This window comes from Muscardinus avellanarius, assembly GCF_963383645.1.
Source record: "Muscardinus avellanarius genome assembly, chromosome: 12".
Taxonomy (NCBI): domain Eukaryota; kingdom Metazoa; phylum Chordata; class Mammalia; order Rodentia; family Gliridae; genus Muscardinus; species Muscardinus avellanarius.
This window is the reverse complement of record NC_137798.1, coordinates 36,064,779-36,088,548: the sequence shown is the minus strand read 5'-3', so window position 1 is coordinate 36,088,548 and position 23,770 is coordinate 36,064,779. Positions and strand designations below refer to the sequence as shown.

At 39.3% G+C, this 23,770-nt stretch overlaps 1 protein-coding gene across 1 annotated transcript; it reads right to left on the bottom strand.

Moving 5' to 3' along the window:
* Positions 1–6,675: 6,675 nt before the first annotated feature.
* On the bottom strand, positions 6,676–7,077 carry LOC308270980 (antileukoproteinase-like; the record flags this gene model as incomplete). Its single annotated transcript, XM_080707126.1, has 1 exon — positions 6,676–7,077. The coding sequence occupies one exon, from the start codon at positions 7,075–7,077 to the stop codon at positions 6,676–6,678; it is 402 nt and encodes a 133-aa protein (XP_080563252.1).
* Positions 7,078–23,770: the final 16,693 nt, after the last annotated feature.

The window sequence follows — 23,770 nt, the reverse complement described above, 5'->3', positions numbered from 1 at the left end:
TTACACATATTTGGATGTAGACCCTCATTAATCAAGTTCAGTCTTCCTCCTCCCCTATCTTTCCATTCAAGCTTTGCTGGTATTTCCCCTCCATTACTTGGAGTACCACTGGTATCCTCTGTGTTTCCTAGTTTGGGCATATTAGAGGGAACATATGTACCTTCTCCTTCTGTGCTTGGCTGATCTCACTTAACATAATGCTCTCCAGGACTTTCCATCTTCTTGCAAATTATATTATTTTGTTCTTCTTTATGGCTGAGTAGAATTCCATTGTGTGTATTTCCCAGAGTTTTGCAATCCATTCATCTGTTGATGGAGACCTGAGTTCAACAAATGGTGCTGGGAGAACCATTTGTAAAAAGATGAATCTAAACCCCTATATCTCACCATGCACAGGAATCAACTCAGGATGGATCAAAGACTTAGAAATTAGACCTGAGACTGCCTCAGCATTTTGAGTAGCTAGAACTACAGGGATGAAGTGATACCTGAATAAGTCTGTGAACTTTGACAACAGAGAAGACTAGAAAATCTTTTCAATGAATAGAGACCTCTGAAGGGCTGAGTGGTACATGGTATGCATGGTGTGTGTGTGTGTGTGTGTGTGTGTGTGTGTGTGTGTGTGTGTGTATAAGTAAAGTATATCCACACTTCTCAGGGTGTTTTAGAAATGCTACTAGCTGCTCTGCCTGATATGTGCTCCAAGGCTTCGGAACTACGGTGGAGATTCTTTAAGGAGGCAGGGATGACAGCTGCATTTCCCTGGTACATGCATCTGGGTTTCTCTGATAAAGAGATAATACTGACAGCCTGATCCATCTTGCTTTTTCCTTGATAACCTCTAAGCATGGTCTACACAAAATATTATCTGCACACATATTTTGATGTAGTTATCAGACCAGCAGGTTGAGAAGAAAGAGGGTAGAGGGAGTAACAGGAGATTCATTATAAAGAAGAAAGGGGACATTCACTGGTTCGGGGATTGGCATTGCTCTCCTACAATTGTCCACCCCGTTGTCCTCACTATGACAGGGGCTGGAGGTAGGGTACTTACCCATCCTCTTGGAAGCAATGCGGGCTTCTTCATTCCTGATGTCCAGGGCTTTCCCTGCCTTCTCTCTTCTTCTCAGATTATGGAGAGAGGAAATCAGACCTCAGAGGGTGAGTTGCAGCTAAACAAGGCTTTATTGTCATGGTAAAGATCAAAATCATGGCTATCTTCTATTAATGTATGAAAGAAAAAAGCTCTTAGCTATTTATTTTTTAACAGGAAAAAGAGCTAGATTGCTAACTAAATAAGTGTTACCAGAATTCAAATAGGTGATAATTGCAAAGGAAAGTCTAAATGGGCTTTTATTTTACATTGAAGAGTGAAAAAAGCCATTGGTGTTTTAGAATCATGGAGAGTCTAACTCTTTGTCTTTCAGTGTGTGGAAGAATATTTTAGAATTCTTTTTTTTTTTTTCTCCCTGTAGTGCTGAAGATTGATCCCAAGGCCTCATGCATGCCAGGCAGGTGCATTGCCGCTCAGTTATATCCTTGACCAACCCTTTGGAATTCTAAAAAGCCAAACCCCAAATAACATTTACCACCATTCACTTCCAGTGGAACTAGGCTAGCTCATCTGGCTTTCCTTATGCTTATGTTCATGGACCATCTCCACTTATATCTCTGGTAATGTTCATTCCAGGAAGTAACAATTATAGTACCCAAAGTATGATGGGCTCTGATAGGATGAGCAAGTGCTGGTTGGTGGATGCCTTCCTCTATGGCGAACTGACCAAAAGTCTTGCGGCAGATGTCCCACCTAGAGTGATCATCTTCAGTGCAACTGAGCTGATCTTTATTGGACTCCAGCTAGAGAGATGCATGGTGCAGTCTCAATTCTTAACAGGTTATAGAGCCCCTGCTTGGTGTAATGTAGAATGTGAACTGTCATGTAGATGCATATGGAGTGCAGTGAAGGTTATATACTTACCAAAATCCCATGAAAAATCTTTGCATTGGAGCAAAGATAGAGATGAGGTAAATTTGTTCCATAATATCTAGCATTGGATCCAAACCTTTTCTGAAATCTGGACCACAATAGTGTCTCTAACTAACACTTTTGAGTGCTAACTATGTGTTAGGCTCACACACATAAGTCCTCGGTGTATAGAGTATTTCATTGAATCCTGAGGGAGAAAATGCCATTGCTGGCCAGGCATGGTGGCGCACACTCGTAATCCTGGTACTTAGGAGGCTGAGACAAGAAGATTGCAGTTTTGTCGCCAGCTGCTTAGTGAGGCCCTCTGCAACTTAGTGAGACCCTGTTTCAAAATAAAGAGTAAAAAATAGAGTTGGGGGCGTAGCTCAGAGGTAGAATGCCTCTGGGTTCAATCCCTAGTACTAAAAAAAAAAAGGGAAAATAAAATGCCATTGCCCCCACTTGCAATTGGAGAACATACTTAGATAGGTTAGGTTGCTTTTTCAAGGCTATGTCCTAGTATTGGTGAAGCTATAGTGGCACACTGGCCTCCTGTAAAGGAACTCCAGGTTAACACATCCCATGTTTGTGTGTGGAGACAATACACTTCTAATGTTTATTTTCAAAATAAGAAAACAGCAGTCTCTGGGCTGGCCCAAGGTGGGTAGAATGGAATTTGGGTTTTGACTCTGCCACTGGGTTATATTCGTCAGATTGTCTCTATGCCTTTCTTTAGAATGAATACATCAAGATACCCTAGTCCCTGGTGTATAATGTATTCTCTCCCAGTAGTCTGGTCTGAATTGTGACCTCAGACGTCTTTTTCTCAAGTTTTTTATAGCACAGAAATATAATAATATTTTATTCGGCTAATTTAATTAATTAATTAATTTATTTATTTATTTACTTGCGGGTCTGGGGATGGAACTCAGGGGCATTCAACCTCTGAGCTACACCCCCTGCCCTATTTTTTTTTATTCTTTATTTTGAAACTGGGTCTCACTGAGTTGCAGAGGGCCTCGCTAAGTAGCTGAGGCTGTCCACGAACCGCGATCCTCCGTTCTCAGCCTCCTGAATGCTGGGATTATAAGCGTGCACCACCACGCCCAGCTTGGGCTAAAATTTTTGACTGAAGTATTGGTGCCCGTGGTGATTGTATGTTGAAATGGCAGGGTCATAAGCATGGGTAGGATTTGGGGACTTGAGACACCAGGCTTGTCAGTGGGTCTTTCCAGCTCATCCTTACAGAATGCGGGCATTCTGGGAGAAGCAGGGCATATTGCCAACAAAATGGTAGTTAACTAATACCAAAAGGAAAGTTCCATAACCTCCTTCTTAATACAATATAGATTTTTTAATATGTTTTAGACAATTCAGAAGTCTTTTTAAAATTTAAAAAATCTTGCAGGCTGAAATTTAGACTGACCAAACACTATCATTTTTAAGAGTGATTCTATTGTGTCTAGTGCTATTTGAGGTCATAGTGAGAGGCTTCTCATTAGCTTAAGCAGAGACCATGAAGCAGTGAGGTAGTGGCTCTACCTTTTCAGCAACAATGTCTCAGATTTGATCAGTACACATTGTATATGTGCATTGAAATATCAGTCTCTCCATCACAAATATGTGCAAGTAAAATAGTAATAATAATAATAATAGTAGTAGTAATAATTCATGTGAAATATAAAAAATATAAAGACTAAAAAATAGGATTAGGGGTACAGTTCATAGGTAGAATGCCTTGGGTTCCATTCCCAGAACCACAAAATAAATAAATAAATAAATATTTATTTATTTATAAGTAAATAAATATTTATTTTTTTATTTTAAAAGTAAGAAAACAGTAATCTCTGTTCTGGCCAAAGATTGCTAGACTGAAATTTGAGTTTTCTTTTCTTTTCTTTTTTTTTTTTTTTGAGGGTCTGGGGATGGAACCCAGGGGTATTCGACCTCCGACCTACACCTCCTGTCCTATTTTTTATTCTTTATTTTAAAACAGGGCCTCTCTAAGTTCACTAAGTTGTGGAGGGCCTCACTAAGTAGCAGAGGCTATCCACAAACCGCGATCCTTCTGTCTCAGCCTCCCAAATGCTGGGATTACAAGCGTGAGCCACAAAGCCCAGCTGAAAGTTGAGTTTTCACTTTGCTGCTAGGATATCTTTGTTTCCTCCTTCAGTGGGTGTGAGGACACTCTGTGACACTGGGTATTACGATCTTTTCAGCTTAAGTATTTCACCGCCTCGCATCTGTGTGTCCTTCTTCCTCTTGGAGGAGGAGCATTCTGTGGTCAAAGTTGGCTATGGAATGGGAGTGATAGTCCCTCTCCACCCACAGCATTGATGAAAATCTTTAACAAGTTAGTGGATATGAAAGTTCTTTAACTAGTTAAACAAAAATGTACTTGGTATGGGGTTAGACACATTGTTTATACTAAATAATGCTTATATAGCATGCTCAGATTTCTTACAAGAACTCCTGAAGTAGATAAAGAGATGACATCAAGCCTATTTTACAGATGAAGACACTGAGGCATGTGACTTCTTGGCAATTATAGAATAAATTAGCACAATCAGAACCAGACCACAGCTCTTTGGGCCTGCTGCCAGACATCTTTCCCTCTAAACGTGACATATTATTATTTTGTTCAGAATCATAGAATAACAGAGAACAAAGGGATTGAAAGTTTGTAAAAATAGTTTGTAAAATGGCCTGAAAAAACAACAAAACACCCCAACTTTCTTTTCTCCATTTACAGCAGATTTTTTTTTTTTTTGAGACTCAGACTTATAAGAGGGAACAGGGTCACCGAGGAGGTAATTCCTCTTGAAATTTTATTTTAGTTTTTGGTGGGCAATTGGTTTTTTAAAATTTCTCTGCAGTAGGAAAATATTACTATTATAACTGAGGGTTGAGAAAGTGAAAACAGGCTCTCAAATGAAAATCGTATGGGGCACTTAGCATTCTGAAAAATATTTGAGTCATTATGTTGCAGTTCTAAAATTGAATCAATGCTATATTTAATAAGGCACAACAGGCCATGAATTATTGCACATTAATTCATGCCCAGCGTGTTGCTAGGCACATGGCTCAAAGCTGAGTGTAGTCAATGCAACTAAACATGAATACACCGTAATGCACACACCAGAGGGTCCCACTGTAATTATAAAATGCTACTCTAAAGGGTTATTTAAAAATATTTAGATATGTTAAGTTTTATACCTACACAATTCATGCTATATGGTATTCTTTTTAAATTTATCGTCTCACTTCCTTTTTCTTAATCCGATAACTTCAAGATTTACATCACATTACCATTTTTCTTATCAATAGACTCCCTAAGGCAAGAAATATTGTTCTGTGGTTTTTAGGTTTCATCTGGGGGAAACCAAAGCAGGAAATGTCATGCCAAGCTGTGTAGAGCAACATTTTAAATAAGAGGGAATGAAGAAGGGCTAGGAATTCTACTGTAGTTGCCCTGGAGACAGAATTATGGTCTGGCTGGAGGGTGTGGCTGGGCTTTCCTTCCCCTCTCCACCCAGGCGGATGCTACCCGGTGCTGAAGAGGAAGGCAGAAGAGGTCCCTAGTATGGTCCCAAATATTGTCCGGGAGGGCAGAGAGAGCAAGTTAAAACAAGGATTGCTCTAGTTTTCTTTTATTTTTAACTTTGAAAACTGTGATTTGTAGTAGGAAGGTTGCATTTAATATTAGTAATTGTTGGTGAGAAATTTCCAGGAAAAGCCAACCCATTCTGAAAATATTTGCACAGTGGTTCCTTCAGATTATCTGGGTATTGTTTCCAGGGACCCAGAGTATAACGGAGCGTGGTGGAATCCTAGAGCAGAGAGCTCTGGCCCTTTCACTCATGCCTAAATACAATGCAAAATAAGCACTGATGTGATAGGCTAAATAAAAATTCATTGTCATCTATTTTAAAAATCATAGTATTTATGAGAGAAGGTTTGACTGGTTCTTAGGAGATGTGTACACTCTTGCTGAAACTTGTGTAGCTGACTTTAGTAAAAGGAGGAAAGTAGACATTTTACCTCCCATCATTAGTCAAGTAAGATTTTCCTTTTAATAATTTTGTAGAAACAATACAGCCTCTATTTTTCCTGAAAAATCTGTTTTGTACTTGCCCTGCTATACTTGAGATTATATTATCTATGTTAATAAAGCATATTGTAAACTTTATGAGCCATGATATCAACATAATAGCTAGACTTAAATACTATTAAAAGCCAAACAAGAAAAGATTCTTCTAAAATTAATGATCTGAGTTTAATTTCCATTTCTATTACCAAGACTAATTGCAAGAGCTTCCAGCTTGATTAGAGTTCTTAGTAAATAAAAATATGCTCAAATTTTATGAGTGTTTGAATTGCTCAAGTAGTACAGGAAATTAGACTTGACCAAGACATTCATCAATTTAGACTGAGAATAGAAAAATTAACTTTATTAAATAAGTCTATAAAGTCACTAATGATTTTAATTGTAGATATGATATTGAAATTTCAGCCTTTTTTTTTTTTACAGAGAGAACCAAGCTCTTTTATTTATTCATGGATCAGTGGCATTTCCCAGGAGTCTCCACTGTGCCAAAAGGAGGTGTTGGTGGGATGGTCAAATCCTCTCGATGACATCGGAGCCTGGGAACAGAAGGGGCCCAGGTCATGTGCCGTAGGAATCCAGAGCCTCCTTCGAGTGACAGGAATCAGGCTCGCACCGGAGACATGCAGAGCTTCCCACACATGCCCTTGCAGCATTTGAAGTTGAGGTCACACTGGCCGTCCGTCTCACAGCGACTAGGGGGGTTCATCATCAGACACTCAGCATCGACCACTGGGCACTTCCCAGGCTTGTGATTCACTGGGTTCTTAATGGCAACAGGATCTACGCATTTGGTGGTGCAGCTGTCGGTGCAACACCTCTTCTTCTCTGGACACTGCCAGTCATTCTTGCACTGGGGTTTCTCATTTCGGGGGCACTTGACAGGTGATACGGAAGGGCAGGCTCCACTTTTTATACCTACAATTTCAGAACCCTCCACAGCCAGAGGAGCCAGGGTTCCCAGGGCAAAAAGGACGGCGATGAGGAAGAGGCTGCTGGGCGTCATGGTGAAGGTGAGTCAATTTCAGTCATATTAAAAGATGTATAAACTAGTTAATATTTCTCAATAATCTACAAATAAAAATGCTTGCATATTGCTACTTTTGTTCTCATTCGAATATGGAATTTCTCAAATATCCATGGAATATCAGAATCATCTTAAAGTACAGCTCACCGGGCCCCATACCTAGAGTTTCAGATTCAGTGGTCTGAACTGGGCTTAAGAATTTAGAAACTAACAAGTTTCCAGGTGATAGTATCATTGTTGGTCTAAGACAACACTTGGAAAAGTTCTGATTTTTTTTTTTTAACTTTATGTTTTCCTTTGATACTATTAGCACCCAAGCTGGTATTTTTTGAGCCTGACAGAGATAAATTTGAGCCGATGATTTATTTATTTGTTGACTAATAATGCAAGTTAATAGGTTTAGAGTGAAAGAAGAATATTCAACATAGGATCTTTTTCCAGTTTCTGCCCTTATGGGCATTAATAGTTTGAAGGTTTTCAATCACAATGCTTATGGGCAGTTCCTGGTTTATGAATAGCTTGTCTTTCAAAGTTAATGTTTCTTGTTGAATGTCCCACAGATGGCAGAACTAACTATTGGAGAAGAAAAGCTGATTAAATCTTTATGTGACTGGCCGGGCGTGGTGGTGCACGCTTGTAATCCCCGCGCTTGGGAGGCAGAGACAGGAGGATCTGCAGGTTCGAAGCCAGCTGTGCTGGCTTAAGAGACCCTATTTCCAAATAAAAATATAAAATAGGTCTGGGAGTGTAGCCCAGAGGTAGAAGGGTTTCCAGGAACCCCAGTACCACAAAAGAAAAAAAAAATCCTTGTGTGACTGAATCACAGTTTTTTTCAGTACTGAGGATGGAACCCAGGGGAATTCTACCTCCAAGCTATGAGCTACACTTCTAGACAGCCTGCCTGCCTGCCTTCCTTCCTTCCTTCCTTCCTTCCTTCCTTCCTTCCTTCCTTCCTTCCTTTTTTCTTTTTTTGTGATACTGGGGATGGAACCCAGGGGCATGTTACCTCCAAGCTACTTCCCCCAGCCCTATTTTTTATTCTTTATTTTGAAACTGGGTCTCACTGAGTTGCAGAGGGCCTCACTAAGTAGCTGAGGCTGTCCACGAACCACGACCCTCCGGTTTCAGCTTTCCGCATGCTGGGATTACAAGCGTGTGCCACCATGTGCGGCTGAATCACAGTGTGAATTGCACTCTTATTTCCCACTACTTTTAAGGAAATATGTTCTCCAAATTAAATTAATAATTAAAATTTATTAAGCAACTTAAAATCTCCAAAGTGCTCTTATATGCATTATTTCATTCAATCCTTCACAATAATCCTATAAGAAAGCTTTTCATCATTACTTGAAAGGTGTATTCTATCTAAGGCCATAGAATTAGTATATAATGGAGTTAGGCTAGGAATCCAAGGCCGTCTGACTCTAGACTCTGTGTTCTTTCCACTTGCTCTGCACTTCTAATGGCCACTTAGGGCTTTGAGTTTCTGGGGGCATGACTGCCTGGGAATCCCAACCTGTGAACTTAAGTGGCTTTTGACCTATTTTCCTTGGCTCTTGTGGGCTTAGCACTTATTGATCTTGGACCTAGAATTCCTAACTTGTTCCTTCATTCCTTAATCATCAACACCTTTCTAATTTATCTGACTTGTTGGATTTGACCCTCGACTTATGGGGGTAACTTTCATTTCTGTCTGGCAATTCAAGTCCTGTAACCACCAAGAAGAATTTACGAGACGCTTCGGATGTCGAGGCCATGAGCTTCTTTGCCTTTCAGTTTCTGATTCAGACAAGTCCTTGAATGAGTTTATTTTTGAGGGTCAAGCTAAAGCATAGCTTACTCGGCTTTTCTCATTGCTCTGACCAAAATGCCTGACAAGCACAACTTAGGAGCGTTTTATGGGGGCTCATGGCTTCAGGTTTCAATCCATGGTTGGCTGGCTCCAATGCAGAAACTGGGGTGGCAGGGTTCATGGCAGAGGGACACTATTCTCACATCATGGTGCCCAGAAGCAGAAAGAAAGACAGGAAATAATCAGGTACAAGTATAGTTCCCAAGACTATCCACCTCCTGCCACCACACCCTACCTGCTTAAGTTACTGCCCAGGAAATCCATTCAAATTATTAATCATTTACTGGATTTATCCACTGATGAGATTAGAGCTCTCATTTCAGTTATTTCATCTTTGAGCATTTTTGCATTGCCAACACATGAGTAATTAAATTAATAATTTAACATTATTAAATTTTCAGGGGATATTCTATATTCAAACCATAGCACATAGAGTGATAGAGAAGACTGAATAAAATCTCCCCATGAGAAGCACATCATCTCATACTTGATACCAATCGGGGCTTATCCAACTTTGTTCAGAAACTTACTCATAAGCTAGTAGACTGGCTAAATTTCTAGTGTGACTGATGAATTAGGGGAAACCCAGATCATCATGATTATGGCAATCCTATTAAGCACTATTTATTAGTCAATAAAATATGGAGCAATATTAAGTGCTGGGTCTTCATTAAGATGCCAGTCTGACGAGTCACACGTTCCTGGTGCTAAGGAGAAACCCAGTTAACAGTCCTCTAGGCTATGTTATTTTTTCCCCCCATTCATCCCTTGAGTCATGTGAAGATGACTTAATCTCCAGTTGTCCAAAGTGCCAATTTTACAAATGCAAGTGAGGCATCCAGCAGCCTCAATTAACCTCAATAAAGGTACGCACCATTAAGATGAAGAAGAATGTGTGGCCTGTCTGTCTGACTAAAGAAATGCCAGCGACGAAGGCAGAGCAGTGCCACCAGAAACGAGGGGGCTGAGGTCGCCTTCGGGCCCATGGAGAGTTAATATTAGCCCTCTTCAGACATGAAAAATAATAATTAAACACTGCTTGTCAATTAATGCCAACTTAAAGAAAGGCCCTACACTTAGATTAAGTGAGGAGCATGGGTTGCTTGAAAACAGCAAGAAAGGAGGTAGGAAAAGGGTATAAAATAATGGAAGAGATAAGGTGGAAAAGGAGAATAATTAAACACACATGTACTTTTACAGAGTTGGGGCACTCATATTTCTAATTAGAATTTCAATGCAGGAGCCCAATTTAACCTTAGGGAGTCTTTATATTCATGTCACTGTTGTACACAGCAATCAATCCAACGCTGGCATCTTTCTTGCAAGTTGAATTTTCATATTACATTAGTGGAGCCCCAGTCTCTTTGTATCTTTAATGGATATTTTCTTTTTAGAGCTTCAGTATGTGTTTTGTCTTCTAGAAAATTCTATGCTGGGAGGAACAATAGCCATTTAGATACTGGAATTCAAAAGAGTCAGTGGCTTCCTGACATTAACCCATTTCTTCCTTGACAAATGCAGTCACGGTACTTTTTGAGCCATTGTCTGTCATGTCTGCTTCATTGAATTTAGAGGATAAATTGTTGTATGTTCAACAAAACAGCCTGGTGTACTAGGCAGTGGATGGCAAATAGAGAAGACCAGAATTCTGTCTCCCGTGTTGGGGTAATCAGGTACCACCTCAAAGTTAGGTTCCTCCCACTTCTCTGAAATAGAATTTTGACTTTGTTCTTCCCTTCTATTGTTCTCAGAAGATTCATATTTAATCTTGTCTAGAAACTGACAATTTCTCTTTCTGGGGCATGTTATGGAACCATGATCCATTGCTCTATAAAACTAAAAGGTTAGTAGTTCTAGTCCTTTATCGTACTGAATTGGAAACTAAGACAAGGAAAGCTAAATAGTTTGCCTCAAATCAGATGTTCAGTAGAAAGTGATTTTAACTCATATCATGTAACACAGAACTCAATGGGAATTTATGGCCTTTATAGTGTTTCTTTTTGGACAAGTTCTACTGTAATAACCTTAGGTTGCTTTCTGGGCCTGAAAAGAGCCTGCAGACTACAATGGAACATTGGTGTGAGCACTGGGAACCTATATTCTGACTGTGGATATCTTTGGGTCATCCTTACTCATCTCCCAAGGAAGGGCAGCCTCCCAAGAAAGAGTACGTACTGGCATTAGGAGCTGAGGGGAAGCTGAGCAGATAAGTGTGGGGCACCCTGCCCTGGAGGCTGGCAGAACACAAGTCTGGTATTAGGCAACCCCAAAGAAGCTTAACCAATAGGATATATAAATCTCCTTTCATCCATTCATTATATATATATATATATATATATATATATATATATATATATATATATATATATATATCTGAGTTAGTCTGAGGCTAAAGGCCTGAGAACTGAGGGGAGGGGATGGGTTAGGGCAGAGGTGGTGTGCTGGTATAAGTTAGTCTGAAGGACCAAGAATTAGAAGCTCTGATGTTAAAGCACAGGAAAGAATTGATGTCCTAAACTAACTGAAGGAGAGAAATAGAGGAGAAATAAGGGGGGGGGGAGAGAGAGAGAGAGAGAGAGAGAGAGAGAGAGAGAGAGAGAGAGAGTAAATTTGTCTTCTTCCATCTTTTTGATCTATCTAAAATAAGGGGAGAGAGAGAGAGGAGAGAGAGAGAGAGAGAGAGAGAGAGAGAGAGAGAGAGAGAGAGTAAAATGAGAGAGAGAGAGAGAGAGAGAGAGAGAGAGAGAGAGAGAGTAAATTTGTCTTCTTCCATCTTTTTGATCTATCTAGGTCCTCAATGGATTGGATGATGACCACCCATGTTGATGAGGGCAAATTTTCTATACTAGGTCTATTAATTTAAATACTAATCTTCTCTGGGTCTATTAATACAAATACTAATCTTTTCTGGAAACACCTTCACAGACATACCCAGAACTAATGTTTTGCCAGCTCTCTGAACATCCCTTAGCTCAGTTAAGTTGACACATGAAATGAACCATCTCACCTTGGGTGCAGGAGATACGGGAGATGAAGGTCTTCCTTTGAATGCCTGGGCAGCACACTGAGAAACTACTTGCAGGAGGTAGTCCAGGGAAGCAGAATGCTTCTTTTAAGAACATCCCAAACTCCAACACTGAGATCTGAGAATGAATCAGAAGTTGGCAAAGAAAACCAGGGGATCTAACAATAAGAAGGGAACAGCATTCAGAATATGTAGCACCTAAGAAACAATAAAAGAAGTTCTGGTAGAGACAGAAAACACTTTGACAAAAATTTAGAAGAGAATTTAGAGTTCAAAAGAATATAAAATCTCTCAAATTTTGGGAATTAAAAATTCAGTGTGTGTGTGTGTGTGTGTGTGTGTGTGTGTGTGTGTGTGTGTGTGTGTTTCTGAGGGTTAAATCCAGAGCAGAATGTTTACCAGGGAAGTCGACTACCACTAAGTTACACTCCAGATCTTTTAAAAAATTATTTATTTTTATTTTGAGACAGAGTCTCACTAAGTTTCTCAGGTAACTTCGAACTTCGAACTTGTGATTCTCATGCCTCAGCCTTCTGAGTAGATGGGATTACAGGTATGCAACACTGTGTTCAGAAAAAGGAATTACATTTTTGAATAAAGAATTAACATATGGATTTAAGGAGAAAAATAGTCACTAGTCAATACTGAATCAGTGCCCTGAAAAATTAAAAAGTGTGTGTGTGTGTGTGTGTGTGTGTGTGTGTGTGTGTGCTTATAAATCTCAAAAGAGAAGTAGGAAGAGAAAGAAAATAGGGCACCCCAAATACAAATAATAGGAATTCTATCAGAAGAAATAGGAATAAATGAAGGCGAAGCAATAATTAACAAATAACAGATGAAACTTTTCCTGTATTAAAAGAAAATTCGAACCAGACACTGAAAGGGTTCACTGAGTTCTAGGAATAATTGTTGGGGGAAAAAACCCAAACAACAAAAACAACCTAGTTCTTGCCTGATAATCTTCCTGAGCTCAAGGGATAAAAGGAAAATGATACAGACTCATAGAGAGACGGAACAAACTGTTTTCAAAGAAAAATAAGAATCAAGCTGGCAAGATCAGACCTCTCATCTCAGCACTGGAAGTTAAGAGACAATAGAATATATCTGAAGTCTACAGAGAGAAAAAAGAAGGCAGTTCACAATTTCGTATCCAGCCAAGACATCCGTCATTTATTTGGACAAAAGAAAAATATCTGAATGCATATAAGCATTTGGAGAATGTATTATCTTTATAGCACATCTGGAAAAAAATTCAAGAAAACCTGTAACAAACAATGATCAGATGGGAAGAGGTGTGTGTATGTGTGTGTGCGTGTGTGTGTGCGTGCGCTCAGTGATATCTTGAAGGTGATATAAATAAGGATTCTTGAAATGGAAGTAAAATGACTAATGACTTAGGATTTGGGCATGGCAGGTGGGGTGCAGGAGGAGAATTTAAAGCATTGTGATGAGTTGTGACTCGATCGAATCACCATGGATCCTGTTTATTTATAATTTTGACATTTTCTTTCTCATTGATTCTTTGCATTTAATTTTGATTATAAACCCTCCCATTAAAAATATCTTTTGCTTGAATTGCCAAGATTTCAGGCAACCCCTTAAATTTTTCACTAAGGCAAATGCCTTGCTTTTTCTCCCCTAGCCCTAGCCCTGCCAGTAAAAATAAGGACAAAGAAGAAGAGGAAATGGCAGTCACCGAGGCAAGGAAGAAGACCCTTTCGGAAAGACATCAACAGGAGTAGCGCAGGCTTGAGCAGAGGTCATTCATTAGGTCTGGCGCCCGGCAAGCCAGGAAAACAGGGACTAATGTCACAGAGATAGAAAGAGGCCAGAATGGAAGGTTAGGAAGTGGAGGCCAAGGGTATAGGCAGTAATTAAGTCACGTATTGCTTTTCTAAACGAGAGAGTCAGTTGTTAACAATTCCAATAAGCTTTTACCCTGGACGATGACATCATGACACAGCTCCTCTGAAGCGAAATCACTCAGAGTGTCACCCAAAGCAAACAGCTCCCACTTATCTTGGGTTATTGCAGCAGCTCTCTGAGAGTAAAATGGCTTTTCAAAAGAACTTTCTAAGAAGTCCATGCCTCCTTAGATGTCTCATAGCCAGAAAAACAACGCAGGCTTTCAGAAATCATTGTTATCTCCCTCTCACATAGGTAGCCATGCCTGGGGAAAATGATGTGTTCTCCTTTCTTGCCCATCCTTCATTACACACGCGCACTTCTGAAGGAATAAAAATAGGGAACTTAGACCCTTTCTTTAAGACCCTCTTCAGGCCAGACTCCATTTAGGTCCCGCTCTTCCTGTACACACTTGGAGGAGGGTTGCCAAGGAAACCGGAAACAAAGCCGACTTCATGCACTCAATGCAGGAAAATGCACCTAGTCCCTCAAATCTTTTTACATTACTGAGGATTGACAATCTCCTTCCTTTTTCTTACTGGAGTTTTAAGAACAGCCTTCAAGTGCCTCACATTCTTTTTCCTTAAATCTGGGATATGGTTGATAGGGAATTTTTTCTCTTTTCTTCTGGCTTAAAAAAAAACTTTTCAAGGTTTTTTTTTTTTTTTTTGGTCATTATTTCACAGTTTATGTATCCAAAAGTAAACATTACAATAATAGCAACTCTTCATTTAAAAAAAAGCATGAAAGGCTTAAATAACAAATTAAGAAAATGTCACTTTCATTCCACACTGATGTCTCAGCATCACCTGTAAGGAATCTTGCTAAGGCTCATGTGTTAATTTTAGAACTCCTAAAGCTAGAGTTGTTGTCATTGCTACTCCTTGGAATACATAACCAAATAACCTGCTAACACCTTGAAAGCTTTTGTGTGTAAATTGCCTGGTGGTGGAAGCTAATTGTCATAGCTGAATGAGGGTCATTTTCAACATTGCAAATTGATATGTTCTATTTAATCCATTAAATTGTCTTTTTACATCATGTTCTTAGAACAGGAGAAGTGTATTAAGCAAGAGCCTGTGGGGGAAATAAATGCCCCGATCCTCACCTAGGCCTATGGGTGACAGGCTGAATAAAAATCAAACAGAGGTCTCGCTGAACAAGGGCTGGACTTTATAAGCAGAGGGTGCCTAGGTGGCCATGACTTGTTGATCAGAGGAGAAATGGAGGTGTAGAGGAAGAGTGCCCATTTGGGATCTGGAAAGGATGGCCACTGAAGCAGGGTCAGAATCTGTGAGTGCCTGTGTGTGTTTTCCAAAAAAGAGAGCTTAACTTTCCCTGTGATCATCTTGTTCTGAAGGGCATTATTTTCCCTGACTGTGTCTTGCCCCAAGGTATTGTTTTTGTGAAGCCTCAGGACCTCCTGGGAAGAGATGAATGTGATGTTGTGAGAAGCAGAGGACTCGACACCAGGCACCTGAGTGGGGAGGAGGCAGCCCGGAGAGCTAGCACTTCAGGAGGTGTGCAGCTATCATGTGCTAATCACATCCTTGGAGAAACTCCAATCCAGAGCAGTACCTCTTGCTTCACAATGCCCTAGGGTGTGATTATCTTATGATAACCATCTTAAAGATGTCTTTTTTGCTCAATTAACACATATTTCCATGAAAATTAGCTATCAAGATGAGTTACAAAATACAGATATTTAACATGACAGGTTAAAATAGTGCAGATGTCTTCATCCAATTATTGCAATTTGCACTCTGGACAAGGAAAACTACTTGGATGAGTGATTCAACTTGCTAACATTTATAGGTTTGGTAATTGTATATGATTACAAGATTTCCTCATATTGGGCAAACTCTGTATTTTTACCGATGGAGCTGTCTTTTTGAAAGGCAGACCCAGCCAGGTTTATATGCACGTCTTCCTCCCATCAATTTGTTCTGTTTGGACCTGCCTTTCTACAAAACTTCCTCAGGGATCCCAATACGTTTTTCTCATCCATTCTGTGGCATGCAGTGAGGAGCCAGGCCATTTGCTTTTTGAGCATTTGCTGGCAGAGAGTAAAACACACTTGTCATGAGCGCACATGGTCTGGGAATATTTCTTGAGAGTAAATGGGGCAGCAAAATGAGGAGAAGTTTGTGCATTGTAGGAGGAGTCGGCACTGATCTGAATTCCTCCTGGTTCCTGGTAGAGTACTGTAATATTCAGCTGTAATAGCTCTATGGACTGTATGATCCTTATCAGAAAGTGAATTCATTGAGACAATTTTTATCGTTTTAGCTTAGCACTCTGTGCCTCTGAAATAAAGACAAGTCCAGCTTCCTGGTAGATAAAGATACTGAATGGCTAGGCACTTCCTAAGCCATGTGTCTGGGCACTGGTTCTCAACTGGAGGCAGAGATAGTGGCTAATGTAGAGACATTTATTTTTTACTGTTACGCCTGAGGGCATTGCTTCTGACATCTTATGGGTAAGATCAAGGAGGCTGCTAAGCATCCGAAAATGCATAGGACAGCCTCTGTAACAAAGGATTACCCAGTCCCACATGTCAAGTGCTTAGATTCAGAAACATCGGCGGAGGGCAAATTCCTTCACACCTTTAACCCTTAGTTTCTTCATCTGTGAAATGGGATATAACACCAACCTAGTTGTGTTTCTGTGAGAATCTATGAAAAGTAGTGCGTGTGAAACAGCAGTGCCTGGCCTATAATAAACACCAAATGTCAGGGATTATCACTATTGCAATATTTAATAGTGCTAATAATACTTAAAATATTTGCTGTTCTGTAGAAGAAAAATTCTGTCAAGTGATTTATTTATTTATTTATTTATTATTTGTGGTACTGAGGATTGAACTCTGGGTATTCTGCCTCTGAGCTATGCACCTAGCCCTATTTTATTTTATTTTAACCCCCAGTCCTATCTTTTTAGTCTATTTTTTTAAAATTTCTTTTAGTCTTTTTTATTTTTGAAACAGGGTCTTACTGAGTTGCGAAGGGCCTTGTTAAGTAGCCAAAGCTGTCTGCGAACCAGGATCCTCTGGTTTCAGCCTCCTGAACGCTGGGATTACAAGCGTGCGCCACCATGCCCTGGCTTCTAATTTATTTTTATTGTGAAACAGAATCTCACTAAAATTGTGGAGGGCCTTGCTAAGTTGCCGAGGCTGGCCATGAACCTGTGATCCTCCTGTCTCAGCCTCCCAAGTACTAGGATTCCAGGCATATGCTACCACACCTGGCTTGAAGTCAAGTTTTCAGTGACTACAAAGTATGCTAACAACTTGACTTCCTAAGCCTCTGAAGCAATCTAGCCAGTAGCTCTCACAGTATGGTCCTTGGACCAACGAGCATCTGCATCACCTGGGAACTTGTTATAAATGCAAATTCTTGTTGGGTGTGGTGGCATATTCTTGTAATACCAGGACTTGGGAGGCTGAGACAGGAAAATCGCAGTTTGGCGGCCTGCCTCAGCTACTTAGTGAGGCCCTATGCAACTTCATGAGACCTTGCCTCAATATAAAAAAATGAAATAGGGTTGGAGGTGTAGAACAGAGGTAGAATGCCCCTGAGTTCAATCCTCAGTAAGGAAAAAAAAATGCAAATTCTTGAGTCCCTGGAAATTGTTTTAACATGACCTGCAGACGATTCTGATGCAGCTAAAGTTTGAGAACCATTCCTCCAACATACACTTTGGGAATCATTCCTCCAGGTGGGAATTGGGTCTCATCCTTTTAATTACTCCCAACACCTGGTTGAGTGCCTTGTATGTGGTATGTACTTGGTAACATGATTGAATGGGATAAAAAGCTAATTCATAGCAAGACCTGATCATACATTTTTTACAATTGTTCCCACAGCTTGCGTTGACTGATGTTGACAGACACAATGGTGTGACACACACAGGTCCTCATCTTCTCTATCTGCCTGTACCAGGTGTAAGGCAGCACGCCTGTGGGCTAAAGAGGCCACTTGTGCTCACAAGTTGGGACCTGCCGGCACAGCTCAAGTGATCCTACACCTTAGGGCCAAACAGAGGGAGAGGTTTCATTAGAAATAATTAAGTGTAGATGAAACAAACCCAGGAATTCAACACTCAGCAGCTGTGGCTGCCATCAAATCATTCTTCTATTGTATTTATGGAAGGGATTTGGGAAGTAACAGGAAAATGCTTTGGGATGTTTGCATGTACGTTTGGGTTAATGGTGTAAAGGTCGTTTTCTGAGTCTCTTGTGTAAAATTAAAATTGAATCATTTTGAACATATATAAATCATTCCTTAGAAATATATAATAAAGAATAAAATATCCATTTGAACTTAGAGCCATCTTCCACTATCATTTCATCAATCTAGAAAAGCAATTTATAGAATGAATTATCCTAAGACACTAAAACTTTAGCAGGGCCTGGGTGAGCCTGACTAGTGATAGGTTTTCTTCATTTCAAACATGACAAATAAATATGAAGGAGTCAGCATATTTGGGAGGTAGTTTTTTAAAGCATATTAAAAAATATTTGCAAGCCAGATGTAGTGGCAAATGCCAGTAATTCTAGGACTTGAAAGGCTGAGATAGGAGAATCACAGGTTTGAGGCCAGCCTCAGAATTTAGTGAGACTCTTAGAAACTTAACAACAGCCTGTTTCAAAATAAAAAAAATAAAAAGGGCTGGGGCTGTAGCTTGGAGGTAGAATGCCTCTGGGTTCCATTCCTAGGACCAAAAAAGAACAATATTTCCAATATGAAAATATATGTAATATATACATATGTATGTATATATATATGTTACAAAGTAATATATATATATATATATATATATATATATATATATATATATATATATATATATATTACAAAGTAAAATTATAAGCCAGACATCTAACGGCCCACCATTAAATTTAAGCAATGTGAATATCACCAATATTATGAACATTTTCTCTCTAGGGCACTTGTTTCTTTCTGCTATCCATCTTCACCCAGATATCTATTCTCCCAAGTGGTCTTTAAAATAGTTTTAATGTTAGCTGGGTGTGGTGGCGCACGCTGAGACAAGAAGATTCCAGGTTTGTAGCCAGCCTCAGCTACTTAGTGAGGCCCTCTGTAACTTAGTGAAACCCTGTTTCAAAATAAAGAATAAAAAAAAAATAGGGCAGGGGGTGTAGCTCGGAGGTCGAATGCCCCTGGGTTCCATCCCCAGACCCACACACACACACACACAAAGTTTTAATGCTTAAATATTTATCCACAATGTACTTATTTTAGAGTTTTTATGGTTTTGAACTTTATGTAAATGTATCATATTACATGTATTTGTATCAGTCATTTTCTCATGGCTGTTACAAATACCTGGAATAAACTACTTGTGAGGAGGAAAGGTTTATTTTGGCTCATGGTTTCAGCCCATGGTCACTGAACCTGGTTGACTTTGGGCCTGTGGCAACATAGTACATTACAGTGAAAGCATGTGATGGTGGAGACTGCTCACCTGTGGTAATCCAGAAGTAAAAAGCAGAGAGAGGAAGGGCCAGGGTACCAATATCCCCTTCAAGCACATCCCCCAGTGACTTAACCTCCTCCAACTAGGCCACACCACTTAAAGGTTTTCAGTGGCATCACAGTCTGATGACTAAGCTTTGAGCCTATGGATTTGGGGAGACATTTAAGATCTAAGCCACAGTGAACTGCCAGAGCCAGCTGGCAAAAGTACGGGTTCTGAAGAGAGGACTGAGGATGAAATAATTCAATTCTAAGAATTTAATTCAAGCATGGAAGGATCGCCAGTCCACTCCTGGGTCGATATCTCTACTGGTCGATCCCGGGTTTATTTCTCTTGAAGCATGGGAGGGTTGTCAATCTCTATTGGGCTGACCCCGGATTTATTTCTCTTGAAGCGTTTATACAGTTTCAGGTCAATCAATATTCTCGAGCTATCACCACCTGAATAAAATAAAGACAGATCCAAAGCACATACATTGCGGGCAGGTCAATCAAAACCCTTGTGCCATCACCACCTGATCTTCTCTCAGACCTTTTACTTTGAACTTTCCATGGACTCTGGGTGAAGGACAGTCAGCTGAGTCAGAAATATTCTTTTAGGGGAAAACCTTAATGGCTCCCCACAGTGAACTACATTTTTATTTAACAATATTCACATAGTTGCTGAATTATAGTGTATTCTATGATTATATTACAACTTATTGATTTTCTTGTCCACGTGGGATTTATGCATTTACTTACTTTTACATTATTGATGGATAATGGCAGTTGGAAAAACTGACATGCATATGAATACATCCTCAATTTCTCCATCTGGAATAGATAGTTTTTCAACTAGTTCTTTGAAGTTTGGAGTCTAAGATGCCTCATGGTCCTTGCCTTTTAGTGATTTGTGACCTTTACATGTGTTTATTTTTATCTGTTACATTGTGAGTTCTTTTTGGGCAAAAATGCATCTTTATTATTTCTATTTCTCTAGCACTTAAGATGGTATTTAACCCATAGAGGGTGTATCAGTAGGATACATGGTTGTGACAGAAAACCAACTCAGATTAGATTCATTTTTTAAGGGATCATAGTGGTTGGTTTACCTGAAAATCTCAGGGGTGACTTCATATTCCTGTCATTATAGCATCCAGACCCTAGGAAAAGAAAGAGTCTCTTTGTAGGTCCCGCACAAGCTCTTGAATTCACTCCCATAGCCCTGCTCACTTGTTCACCCTGTGTCAGTGATTCTGCTTCCAAGTCATTAGATCCTAGGATTGTCTTATCCCAACACCACATATTATACTCTTGGGGCCCTGTAGAACCTGGGTGTACTGAGAGTGAGAACAATGAAAAATGGGAAAGGATAAGTAGATGTAAAAATAATAAGTGCCTGCAACAGTAGATGCTTGATAAGCTCTAGTTCAATGAAAATTAAAGATAAATATGGAAAAGCAAATTTTAATATCACACAAATAGGAATTGATCAGAAGTAGTGAAGAATGGGGATGACTGTATAAGATAATTCAAGGAATATATTAAGATAAAAGTCTCTTTTTTATTTTAAAAGAAGAAAATGAAAGGGGAAAAATAAGAGTTATGGTTATATCAGTATAAATTCTGGAACTGTGTGTTGAATGCTTCAGAGATGATAGATGTAATGGGACAGTGCAAACAAGTGTGTGGGATGTAAAGATGGGATGTAGAGTGTAGTTGGTAGAAAGCCTGGCACGGAGTCAATTTTAGTGTCAGGAAAAAAGTTTAATATGGAGAGAGAGAGAGAGAGAGAGAGAGAGAGAGAGAGAGAGAGAGAGAGAGAGAGACACACATTAGAATTATTTATGATAGTTTGGAGATCACACACGCAATTTTATTTCCTTAAAAAGGGACTTTATCAATTAATCTCTTAATTCTACAGAATCTACATTAGGGCTATAGAAATATTTCTTATATCAAAAAGCATAATATTAAAGTATGCAGTAACTGTAAAAAGAGATACATGCAAGCATACATACTTATTTTTCTAGATATTACCAACATCATTTGGTAATAACTTACAGCAATGAGAAGAGCCTTCACTCACAAACACAAGAGACATTTCTATGCATTAGTTTCTTACAGGCTCAGAGTTTAAGCTTGAGACCCAAGTAATGCTTGCATTTGGGAAGATATTCATGACTCCTCCACAGTAGCAAAAGTCACAAAAAACATAGCAACTTCCATCCATTTTCCTGGAAATAACATATTTTTTTTCTTTATGGCTGGGTAAAATTCCATTGTGTGTAAATACCACAGTTTTGTAACCCATTCATCGGTTGACACTAGGCTAGTTATAGTGTTTATTCTTCTAAATACTAGACTCCAGATAAATGAGGAGAGAGACCAGTAGAATGGTGGAAGGGGATTGATGAAGGGAGGAAAGAAGAGGAAGAAAGGAGACTTGGTGAAGGAAACAGCTCAGATGATGCAACATACACATATAAAGTTAATATCAATCTTAATGATGTGTATGGGGAGGAGGAGGGATCAGGGCGGGACCTGGAGGGAAACACACCAAGCCCTGTGTGGATGTACATTTCCATCACTCTGAACCTCATTATGATGTATAATTAAAATGCAACAATAAAGGTATGCTAAAAGCATAGCATCTTAAGAAAGAATATTTCTCTGTCTTTTAAATCTATAGAATTTCTGTGGGGTGGGATCATTTCCACAGGAAATAAGAATATGATAAAAACCCACGTCTGTCGAGTGTGCTGTCCACTTCCCAGGCCACTGGCCCCAGAGGCCTGTGCTCCTCACACAGAGGGATTTCCTTCTGGGCGTCTTTTCTCTTTCTCTCTTCTCTTTCCTAGAGGTCTTATCTGTTCTTGTTTCTTTCACTCCTATCTCTAGATAGGTAATTGCAGGATGTCATCTTCAGACACAGTTTTAAGTGCCTGTAGGTTGTTTTCTAGACACCGTAAACTCACCATGTCCAAAGGCAAGCTGCTCCATGTCACTGCATCAAATATTTTCATCCTGTATTTCTCTTCTATTGAATGACATCATAAGTTCTTAGACATGATACAGAGACATCAGTAACCTTTTAAAATTCTCCCTCCTATCTAAGTTATTTAATATTATCATGGAAAGATTAGAGAATGTCTTCTTCCCCCCCCCATTCCTGTTGCTGCTGCCCTATCTAGCTCTTTTATTACTTTTGGTTTGCTTTCTTTTTGCATATCTTACTACACATTTCATCTATCCCACTACCAATCTATTCTTTGCATCAAGGCTAGACTCATCTTCCTAAGGTGTTCCTCTAATTTAACCTGGCCCCAGGTTAAAAAACAAAACAAAACTTCATTCACTTTCATTTAGAATAAGCTCCTCTTTGGTATTTGGTGCTTTTCAGAATCGGCTATCAATTTCCCACTCTACTTTGATGTTTTATTACTCCTGTTTATACTCTCCACTCCAGCCAAGTATTCATTATTCTATACACATTTTCTTTTAATCATGCTTTCTCTCCACACAGAATAATAATAGCTAACTCCTTTTTAGGACTTTTATGTTCCAGGGAATAATCTAAGCACTTTGTGTCTATTGATTCATTTATTACAACAATCCTGAGATATATTATCATTAGCTTCATTTTATGATACAGAAGGCAAGGTGAGAGAGTTTAAATGACTGGCCCTGAATCACACAGCTAATTGATAATAGAACCAGAACTGGAATCCAGACGGAGTCCATGCTTTCAGTCACGATGCTGTTTTGCTTTTTCTCTTGTCAAATCTCTACCCATGTTCTGTTGTCCATCAAAACCCTCTCCATCCATCAGGGTCCATATAAGTGCTGCCTCCTCAGTGATGCCTATTTTGGTCTTCACAAATAGTGGTGATTTTCCCCTGCTTTGAACAGCATAGCAATTTGTTTCTCTATGTTTCTCCCACTATATATACTGTGCATGGTAATTTAGTTTTTCTCTATTTTTATTCCTTAACTAAGTAAATAAGGCCTGGTTCTTGCATTGTAGGAGGTCATGGTCCTGGCTCTTGAGACACTTAGAAAAAAGATACAAAATATTTGATTAATATATATTTAAATTAGTTAATGTTATTACAACCATAAAGAACTCACTCCTGAATGCAAAAATGAAGCTAGATGAACTAAAATGCTTATGTGCTCAAAAATATGTCAGAATTATTTGTGGTTAGGGTATAGTCTGTTTAAGAAAGACAGATTCTTAGCAATATTTTATAGTGAACTTCTGCATATGTTTTGATTTTTAATTTCATACCAGAATTATTTAGCAGTTCAATATTATGAATAAAATAACAAGGGGATATATATGTATATCACTCACACACACACACACACACACACACACACACACACACACACACACATTTTTTAAGCCTT